Consider the following 11,090-nt stretch of genomic DNA (forward strand, 5'->3'; position numbering starts at 1 on the left):
GATGGAAAAGTCCACATGAATAAACGAGTAACACAAGTGAGGACAAACCAGATCACGTACATTTCCTTGTCTCTTCTTTAAACCTGTCCTCCTTGTTTTGCAGCATCCCCCAGCAAGGAAACAAATAGAATCAATGCCTGGTGTCCCATACGCCTTTCTGAAGGAACACAATGAATAAAACTACCCCAGGATAATCTCAGAGAAGGTGATGAGAAGCCACGTCATAGCTCAGCTCAGAGCTACCAGAAACAATAACTCATGTGAAGAGAAGGGGAACTAAGCCAAATGAAAAGACGTCTAAGATATTGTCCATGCTGGGGGAATGCAAGGGCTGCAATGGAGCATGAATTCTTGAAATCCAGGAAGGAAGGGGCCAAAAAGGACACTCTGGCTTCAGCAGCCTTCTCAGAATAGAAGCTCCAATTGGAACTCATTAGTTCCTGCACTGTACAAGCTTATCCCCTTGACTCAGGACACATTAAAGCAGCCTTTCTCAACCTTTTCACCCTGGAGGAACCCTTGAAATATTTTTCAGGCCTCGGGGAACCCCTGCACATTCAGGCTCAAATATAGGCCAGAAGTTACAAAATTATTACACTCATTTCATGTGTAGGCCTGTATATATGCATTAACAGTGTTCTTAAACTAAAAATAAAGAATGAAACTTACCTCTTTAATGTGAAGTTGCCCAAATTTGAATTTTTTTTTTAATGTGATTTCCCAGGGAACACCTAGTGACCCCTCGCAGAACCCTAGGGTTCCACAGAACCCTGGTTGAGAAACCCTGCATTAAAGCAAGGGGAAGAAGATATATTTGAAAATGTTGAATGGCACAGTACAATAGGTTGTCAAAAATGTGCCTCCAAGGAGAACATAACTCTTCTGGGGAGTGACCCAGCATCCCCCAGCACTATCAGCTTGACTGCTCACAGCTGGAAAAAGAGAATGAGGGTTGACAAGTCCTTAACCACAAGACTAGTGGTCCATTATGATCCATCCAGCTTCTCTAGGGTCAGGCTTAACCTGAGGAAAGGCTTACCAGGTTCTAGCTCCAGAATTAGTTTTCAGGGTAATGATTCATGGCTGAAAACTCCAATATAATCAAGAAGTTTGTATAAGCCTGGCCCTTCCCCTTAGCTGCCCACAGCTATCTTTCACAAGTCTGGAGAAATCGGGGAAGGAATGAGAGGTCAGAGTTAACATTCCAGCTTCAGCATCTCTCATTTTTCAAGATGAGTTTTGCCTGTTTCCTCCAGCTCTAGAAGTCTGTTCTAGAAGTGGGTAAGAATGAAGGGATCTTTGGAAGTCAAGGCGCCAGCCAGACATTTACCTAACGCTGACTTAGCACTAAGCCTCATTGCACTCAGTGGGCCTTACATATGAATATGTAAGCATACAATTGCATTGTCAGACTTTAAAAAGGCAACAGGGGTTTTTGGAGTTATTTTGTCTTTGCTGTGGTTCAGCGAGGAGCAGTAGGTCAGCTGTAGGTCCTATTCAGATTGCCTAGGAGTAAAGCCTAGTCAATGCATAGTTTGAGGATTAATGTATTGTGAGGATCCTGTCATAGTCTTAGTATGTTACGTGAACTAGGTCATCATATTAAGTCATAATGAGGTTTATTTATCTTTAGCATAGCATGCTGGGCAAATACAGCAACTGTGTTTATTAATTGGGGCAGGGGCTTTAGCGTGCACATAGCATCTATGATTTCTGGTCTTAACAGTCCTAAATGAGAGTGATCTCTTGGAGAGTCTAATATATTCAAAATTGTGACATTTCATTCCATACACACTTGGTTTAAGCTAGCTTCTAACCTCCTCCAGTATTATTTTTCTCTATACTAAATTTCTCAAACGTAGGAAGAAGCTATGCTCCAGGTGTGAAGCTCATTAATTTTAAGCTACAGACATATTGCTGGTATTATGGAGGTTCTGCTTTAGACTGCTGTATCTTCTACTTGGAAATGAGATCTAGTTTGTTTTAGAAAAGCAATCCATTGTAAAAGACAAATCACAATCTCTGCACCTGTTACTATGGTCCTGCCCAGCAAGCTACCCCTACCTATAATTCATTTTATATTTCTATATTAAGAAGTAAGGCGCATCCTCCCGTGATGAGCCACCGCACAGACTCACCCCACAACAGTTTCCTGTCCTTTGGTTGTAGGAAACAAGTTTCTGCCCAAAGGCCAGCTAGTAGTTAGCTGCACCACTGCTAATTCAAAACATGCAAAAGCTTATTCTGTGAGCTCTTGTGAGGAGAGGTGCTCAGCACATGCCCAGAAACACTGTTTTCAGAACTGCATTTGCACAAAGAGAAGGGCCAAGTTCCCTGGAGAGGGACCAGTTACTTACTCCGGGGACCATTTTTTTCAGTGTGATTTAGATCCCACAAAAGAAATACAATACTTTTTGTTTGTTTCTGCTTTTGTATGCTGGAGGCTCAAACATTCCTCTAAAACAGGAGAGTTGATTGGAATCTGCATTCATCAAAGCTTAGACCCGTAGGCTGTTCAACTAGATGACCCGGAGGTCTTTCCACTTTGCACATTCTATAATTAGCCTTTGAGGGGGAGGCGGAGAGACGTCGCTGTAAAAGCAGTATTTCGGAGCATATGCAGAGTGTTGTTGTTTTTTTTCCTTCTCTTGCCAAATCAAGTCGGTTAGAAAGTGTTAAGTCCGGCAGCTTTTGTGTTGAAATTAAAGAATCCAGGAACACCACCGACTCTCCTTTCCTCCTTCGCCCCCTGCCTTTCCCAGGTAGGCACGCTCGTGTTTCTTTCCTTTGGCCAGTACATTCCTGTAAGGCGCTTCTGAACTGCGAAATGAATGAAGTCGGAGGAGAGGGTGGAAGGAAAAGGGGTATCCAAAAGCAGAACGAAAAAGAAGGCGGGGGTGAGGAGGCCCCGGACCCGCCCCGCCGCCTGGCGCGCGCATAAAAGCTCTCCGCCGCCTCTGCTAGAGCAGTTGTGGGGAGGCACGAGCAGACATGGGCACGACGCTGGCTTGGCGGTTCGCCTTCGGACTTTTAGTCCTGGCGCTTCTTTCGCCCTCTCAGGTGAGCGCCCCAGCATCCCGCGGTTCTGTTCAGGGGAATAGGTGTAGGGGGAGAAGAGGACAATTAGTATTATTACTACCGTCATCATCATCTTGCGGGGTTCCCAACTGCTATTTCAGTGTTTTGCTTTCCTGCTGCGCCCGAAGCATCAAAGAGCTGCATTTTGAGGGGAAAAAATCCCGAGAGTTTTGAGTTTTCACATCGCGCTGAGCCATTAAGGTGGTTTGGGCGTAGCCTGTTGTGTGAACCTAGCCAGCTGTGGTTTATTCAGTAAACTGGATTTAAGCAAGGCATCGTTTAGCGTGATATGTGGATTAAACCTCAAACTCCATCCTCTCTAACGTAGTTTTGCATATTTTCATCCCTGATTCCAACCATCTCTTCTCAACTTCCCTAAGGATTGAGTGTCCTCCCTGTCCCTCCTCTCCTGTTCATCTTTTTTTTTTTAAGAGTAAATTCCTTTACTTTCTTTAAAAGGAGGTTTGGCACCCCTTCCCAGGTGTCTTTAGTAAGACTTCCTTTTGCAGTCTTATGTGTCTACTCAGAAGTAAAAATCCCATTGAATTTTTACTCTAAGGTAAGTCACTAAAGATTAGTGCCTAAATATTTTAATGTCAGACACTACTAGCTGGAAAATATAAGCATCCATATGCTACATCACTGATGGGATAAAAATAGGCTTGTTGTGGAGTTTTGGGTAAAATAAAACTGTCTGTTGGTTTGACTGCAATTGAATCAGAATAAAGTACATGAAAAGCTACTCCCTGAAGCAGTTTTCAGCACTCTGTTTTGCAGAAGCTGCCTAGAGTAGCTTTTTTTTACATAACCCTACATTATCAACCACCTAAAATCAATGTGATAAGAAAGTTACGCTCTGTGGAAACTTGGAAGTAGGAAAGTGTGGCTTTACCTGACAAGTCTTCTGCCTGCCTTTTCCTAAGTGATTAGCAGCAGCTACTTAGGTGGAGTAAGAACGTGCAGACCCTCTAGTATTGCTGAACAATTCATATCATCTGGAGCTGCTGAGAGTTGGAATTTAACAAAACCTTCAGGCTACTTGTGCTTTTTCCCCATGTTGGATTTTCTTGCTGCATTCAGGAGTCTTTGCTGAGAGACCTCATTCTCAGTCAGACTTCTCTGTGGGTCTTACATGCTATTCTCAGTGTATAATTTTGTATAATGAGAGCCAGTTTGGTGTAGTGGTTAAGTCACAAGGCTAGAAACCGGGAGACCATGAGTTCTAATCCCGCCCTAGGCACAAAGCCAGCTGGGTGACCTTGGGCCAGTCACCCTCTCTCAGCCCTAGGAAGGAGGCAATGGCAAACCACTTCTGAAAAACCTTGCCAGGAAAACTGCAGGGAGTTGTCCAGGCAGTCTCTGAGAATCAGACACGATTGAACGGATAACAACAAAATTGTGTACTTGAGCTGTGTGGAGATCCAGACTGGAAGGGCAAAATATGATTTAGATGTGTGTGGGTATGTAAGGCATTTATGGAGAGTGTTGTCAAAGTAGCTGTGTCTTTGGCTGTCCTTTCTAACACTTCCTGGAAAGTCACCTTTGGTTTAAGGTGCTCCAGACAGGTGTACTACATATACACCAAAATCCTGTTTTGCCCTTTGAATTTAGATCTCTGCACAGTCCGGCTGTTTTCCTTACCAGTGCCATAGAACAGATTCCTCATTGTGAATTTTAGTATAGCCGTGTAGTGTTGCCTGATAGTTCAAGAATCTTCTATTTTTATTAAATAAGCTTTCAAATAACACTTCCTAGAATATATGCTTTATCAAGCCTTTGATTATTACGCAAATCTTTGGAGAAATTTTAGAAACCCTGTCTGATTTGGCATTAAAAAAAAAATCACAAGCCAGTGCTTCCCCAGACTCCTTTCACTTTCCATAGGAATGTCTGGAGGAGAGGTAACAATTGGCCCAATGTTAAAACAATAAAAGCTGTAGCAAGTTAATATTTTATGCAGCTAGCTTCAAAAAGATGATGACTTGCACTTCAGTCTGTCACCTTATAATGGGCTTAGGAGATGAAGTTGAAGGCATGAGAAAGTTCTTGCTAAAGGAATAACAAAGAATAAAACTGGAGCAAATATTTAGCAAAAACTAACAGTTAAAAAGGGCTTTGGGGAAATATTGAGAAGGGATTGGAATGGCTTGAAAAGTTTTATGAGTCTGTAGGGTTTACTTTGAAGTTTTTCTTAGATAACCTGCAGCTTCTTGTCGCAGTGAATTTGTTACTGTAAGGGTCTAATAGAAAAAGCAGCATCCAGCTGAAAAATTGACAGAGAATTTCCTAATATTAGTTTGATAATGCATAACAAAATGGCTGCTTGGAGTATAATGCTCTCTTATGCCATGTGTCCTCCCAGCTTCCTGACTTTAACTTTACAGCTAACCTGTTAACCGTATATGGTGTTTTTGCTTTGTAAGTGCAGAATGCAACACAAGAAATTACTCTGAACAGCCAGAATATACAGTAGAGAGTTAGGTGGCAATCCTGCAAGTGCATTTCACAAGTTGGAATTCCCTTTATTATTAAGGAAAAAAACAGCCTTGCTGTGTAGGATTTCTGGAATTAAAAATTTAATCTGGATAATACGTAAGCAGATGTGAGTGCTGTCTCTTAAACTTGACTGGACTCTATCAGTGGTCACTGAGTGCAAATTTTGCTCAAAATGATAAGCATGTCTCCAGTTGGGATGGATGGGATGAAACTGACTTGATTTTATATTAGCATACATGATTTGGAGAATATTATGGTGGGTTTGCAATCTATACATTTGACAACCTTACATCTGTTACTGCTTATTGAAGCATATTCTCAAAACCTGCCATGCTTTCCAACACTTTCTCAGCTGCTGGATGTACCAGATGTCAGACTTCATCTGCTGTATGAAGAACATCATTAGCACAACATAACTTGATCTATCTATCCATCAACTGGGTCAATCTTTACTCCTGGTGACTGCCAGGACAAATCCATGCAGTTTTCTTGGCAACATTTTTGGTAGTGGTTGCCCTTGCCTTCTTCCTATGGTCAAGAGAGAGGGACTGGCCCAAGTCATCCAGCTGGCTTCATGCCTAAGGTTGGACTGGAACTGTAGAGAGAAAGGAAGATGACCTTGATGGAGATATGCAAGCTCTGTTGCCAAGGCAACAAGGGGTAAAGTCCAGTATGTCCAGATAATGTTCAGAAGTGGCTCAGATACCTCCCTAATTCACTGAACTATAAGGAGGAGGTACAACACAGGCAGACTTGCAAGATTCTGTTGTTATAGCCAATCTCAATAAAAGTAAGATTAGCTTTCCTGTGGAGTTGATTTCCTGGCCTGCTCTACCTAGTGGGGCTGACTGGAACTGGAATTCTCCTGGTTTCAAGCCTGGTGCGTTTTAACCACTATACCAAATTGGCTCTGTAGTATAAAATACTTGGTTATCAAAAAATAGGTTATAATGGTATTTTTGTGACCTGATTATTCACAAATTTCACAAAGCTGTGATCCATAGCTTATTGAATAAGCCACAGTTGACTAGGCTTAGGCAACAGACTAAGCCATAAATCATAATAGTTGGGATCACATAACACGTTGAAACAATAGTTTGGTTTAAAGTGATGTTTTAGCTCAGTCAGCATACTCCTGCTTGTCTAATTATATGTAACTTTTTTTTTCAAAATTCTTGAAATATTAGTGCTCAGTGGCTGGAGACAGACAATGCATGTGCTCAAATCTAATAGACCTGGAAGTGTTGCATGTGCTTACCCCACTCCTGTCACTAACTCAGCCAGTTTTTATGTTGTAGTCACGTTTTAAAAATCTTGTTGACTGCATAGTAACTGTGACAAAAGAAATACACCTGTGCCATGAAAATCAAAGGCCCTTCAAGTAATTTAAATTCCTAAAATGTATTATTTCATCTGTTGTCTGCCATGGCATGCAATAACCAGAACAAAAATATAAATTAATTTCTTGTGCAATTTTATCTTCGGTCTTGTAGCTATTAAGCACCTGTTTAGACTTTTCACTTTAAAAATCTCTTCCACTTTAGCAAAGTGTCAATCATATCTAGCATTAATGTGATAGTTTACTTAACATTTCTGATTAAACAATTTAAAATGGTCAGGAGCAGAAACTGAAGCTTCTAGCAAGCCATAAGAAGAGTTGGAGGTCTTCTGACAGCCTCAGAATAATACAACAAACATAACCACTCTTTAGAGCAGGGAGTATATGTTCCAGTTAAGATAATCTCAGGTTGCTGATGGGCTGTATGATGATCTCAGTGGGCAAGAGGAAATTTTATGGGAGGGGTTGATCTAAAGTGGCTGAAAGTTTTAAAGGGAACCATCAGCACTATTGAACTTAACAAGAAATCCTGGTAGCCAGTAAAACATAACTTTAATCTGTCAAAAAGAACCTAAATTTATAAAGAGGTCCCATTGACATCAATTGACCACATCTCTTCCCAGGACCTAATATGAAATTGAGCTATCGGTATTGTAATTGCTGCGTCAAGATTTACATAGTATACTAAGCCAGAGTTTGACCATATTTTGTTGAATAAATCAGAGTTGTCTATGTTCAGATAACACTGAAATAATAAATAATGGTTTAAATAACAGTGCCTGGATTTGCATGTCATGTCAGCCAAAACCAAACAAGCATGTTATAGTTTTGTGTAAGGTTTGAATCTAGCTGTAGAGTTCTCTATGAATTTAACTGGAGTATACAGAGGGCAGACTATCAGTTCTTCCATCTAAGATGACCTCCAGTAGCGTTTCGATTTTCGGATTGCTAACTTTTGATCTGGGTCTCAGTAAAATCTGACAAAGTCCAAAGAGAAAAAAAATGTTTCAGATAAATCCATGATTTTTCCAATGATGGATGAGGAAGTATAGGGGGCCGGGGGATGGAATTTTAGTTTGGTATGCGGCTTTCAGAGTATTATATCCAAACTGTCAGTGTCAATACTGGTGTGAGACATACCAAAAGCTGGCCTGCGAGTTCTCATTCTAGCTTTCATGGAGCTCTTTCCTTATGGACTGTCTGCCTCACTGACATAAGAAAAAGATTTGATATTGTTTGCTTAGCATATTATATTATTTACTCAACATATGTTTTTATTGCAATGCTATACTTGCTTATCTTGGAATAAGCTCCAGTGAACTTGATGGGGTTTATTTCTGAATAAGCATGGAATGTACTTTTTAGGAAAGGCAAAGACATTTACTGTATACGCATTTCAAGATGAAATAAAAGAGCCACTCTCTTCACAGTCACTCTCTGTGCATAGATTAATTTAATCACACAGACGAGTGCAGTGTTTCTCAACCTTGGCAACCTGAAGGTGTGTGGACTTCAACTTCCAGAATTCCCCAGCCAGCAAGGGAAATTGTGCTGATTGCTGATTGATTTTACAGTCTGTCTTTTTCTTTTCTTTTGCATATTTAGGCAGAGGATAATAAAACTTCTACTACCCCGATGCACAATAATCCAAACGTGACTTCTACGCCATTTAGCATGACCAATACCACTACCAAGGGACATGGAAACGCTCTTCAGTCAACTGCTGGCCTCTTCATTCTCTCAGTCTCTTTCCTGTATATTTGTTAAAACACTCTGTCTGGGAAAACAACATCATTCCCTACCCAGTTCCCTGAACAATCTAAGATGGTGAAATCTTCATATTCTAGTGTGAGATTTATATATATAAAAAAAGCACAGAATACCTGTATCCAGCCAGTGCAGTTAAGCAACAGTTCAGTCACTGATACCAATTTGACCAAGACTCTTGATTAGAATATCTGATGAACTGAAACTATCTTCCCTTAAAAGTAATCTGATTCACAAGGCAGCAAGTGGACTCCAACGTTCAACACCTTGAACTCATAACGCAAGAGGACAACTTGACTAGCCGTGGATCGTGCCTTCCGAGAGGAGAGAGTTGATAAAGCTATGCAAAATAAGGAGTTTAATTTGAATGAAAATGATGCTCATCCTCTAAGCTTATAAAACCAGTAAAAAATGAAAATGGCGCCGAAGTGATTTTTGTTCAATTTCATATATCCAAGGATATCCAGCAGAAATAGTTCCATAAAGAATTTCACTTTGGAATTTCCCAGATACTACATTGCCTTAAAAAAAAACTCTGTTAAAGTATGGCTGTTCAAAATGAAGTTTGCATAGTTTAAAGCCAACTGGAAAACATTTACTCTGTTTCAGTTCTATTAAAGTTGTAAGTGAACCAAATGTGCCAGCAGAATAAGATATTTAAAATGTATTGTAAGATCAGTTGCTAATAGCGAATATAAAAGAAATAAGGAATCAACTTACATAATTAAACTTGAATAGTTTTTCTGATAGCCTCCTCCTAAAGTTTCTGGGGGTGGTTTCTAAATGTCAGTTTTGGTGCAATTAGTGTTTATTTTATTCCAATGAAATATATTTGGGCAGATAATTTTTCCCTTAATGTTGAATGAAAATACAAAATGTTTAAATCCTGAAATATTAATCCTAAAAGTGTGTATCTTTTAAAGGTTGAAACAGATACATTTGCACAATTTATTTCTATACAAAGCGTTCTGTACAGTAAGTAATTTGAACTAAAGCTGGTACTAAAATGTTATCTAAGTGTTTGGCTTTTCAGAAATAAAAAATAGAATGGCTTGCAGGCAGAACCTTGTCCATAGACCGTCTTGTTCACTTACTGTGTGTGATCATGGCTTTAAATCCATAGCTGTTCCTTTGATTTAGTCTGTTACCCAGAATCTGTATACATGCATTGCATCATCAAGTACCTATATTGTAAACCCTGGGAGGGGGGAGGGATGTATGCATTTCTTTTGTATTGAATAACTGTTTGACTTCATGATTATGTAATTATGCTATAATTTTAAATCACTCAAACTATGAATAAAACAATGGATCTAATTCTTGTATATTCTAGTTTTTCTGGCAATCAGATCTTCAATATTCTGCTAAAAATTAGGGCAGAGGTTTCTGTAATTTAGTTACTGGATTCAAAAGAACCATTAAGAGCTATTCCTGGTAATCTCGTCAGTGACCTTGCACATGGCAGGATTTGTCTGCTTGGTATAGGATATTTCAGTGACTATGGGTTGAATCCAGTGGTATCTGTCAAGCTGGGGAACAAAAGGTCTGTTTTTCTGGGAACCTGCAACTGTGAGAGGGGGGCTGCATGGTTCTAGGAAAAGGTACATCTGTGTTAAGGGTTCCTATGTGCTTCGATGCCCTTCTTTGGAACCTCGCCTGAAATGCCACACAGCCCTAACACCCCTGCTGTCATGTTCTGTTAACACCGTAACGTTTCACATGTCAAACCGTTTCTCCGTGTGTACTCAGCTTGCTCTTTGCTGGTATTTTCCATTTGTGCTCTCTTCTTTGTTTTGGGACTTTGGAATGTATGTTTGGGTTTGCAATCCTATTCAAGGTTACTTTCCCAGGCGCGTGTAACGGTTGCTGGCACCTGGGAGGGGGTGCTTGCTGACGGGTGCTTGGGGCGGGACTGGATTGAAGGCAAGGCTTTTAAGTTTGTATTTGGCGCGCTTTTGCTCATTCTCAGCTTTCTCTGTATTTGCATACTATTCCTTTAATAAATCAGTTATCTTTAAGCCCGAGCTTGTGAGACTGAGTATTTGGGATTAGGCAACCATTACATAAAGCTGAGAATCATTTATATCATTTTCCGCTAGCCCCATCCAAAGTTTGGGTAACGGGGAGCGCTAGCGATGATCGAACCTCCGCTTCGCGAGAGTGAAGGGAGCGAAGAAGAGCCGGACTCGAAGACTCTGGTAGCTCCAACTTCAAGAGCGCAAAGGGCAGCACGTCGAGAGAGGCGGGATGTTCAATTGGATGATCTGTTGTTGGCGGTGCAGGGCACCACGGGGTGAACCCCAACCCGAAGTGGAAGCAGGAACGGGGAGGGGATCTCCACAGCCATCCTGGGAACCCGAAATCCCCTTATCACCGAGGGTGGTGGTGACCAATAGACCCTTAGAAGAGC

At 40.8% G+C, this 11,090-nt stretch overlaps 1 protein-coding gene across 1 annotated transcript; it reads left to right on the forward strand.

Annotated features, from left to right (window-relative positions):
- Positions 1 to 2,979: 2,979 nt before the first annotated feature.
- CD24 (CD24 molecule) lies at positions 2,980 to 8,769 on the forward strand. The gene is made up of 2 exons (XM_063311522.1): positions 2,980 to 3,060; positions 8,519 to 8,769. Exons 1-2 carry the CDS (start codon positions 2,992 to 2,994, stop codon positions 8,678 to 8,680), a joined length of 231 nt encoding a protein of 76 aa, XP_063167592.1. The 5' UTR covers positions 2,980 to 2,991; the 3' UTR covers positions 8,681 to 8,769.
- The last annotated feature ends 2,321 nt before the right edge of the window (positions 8,770 to 11,090 follow it).

The sequence above is a fragment of the Candoia aspera genome, chromosome 1 (assembly GCF_035149785.1).
Source record: "Candoia aspera isolate rCanAsp1 chromosome 1, rCanAsp1.hap2, whole genome shotgun sequence".
NCBI classification, from domain to species: Eukaryota; Metazoa; Chordata; class Lepidosauria; order Squamata; family Boidae; genus Candoia; species Candoia aspera.

What these genes read in the sequence shown, in the direction of transcription:
- CD24 (XM_063311522.1), top strand. Translation starts at nt 2,992, where the DNA reads ATGGGCACGACGCTGGCTTGGCGGTTCGCCTTCGGACTTTTAGTCCTG. An exon ending in CGCTTCTTTCGCCCTCTCAG is followed by an intron (nt 3,061 to 8,518) that starts GTGAGCGCCCCA and finishes TTGCATATTTAG; the next exon opens with GCAGAGGATAATAAAACTTC.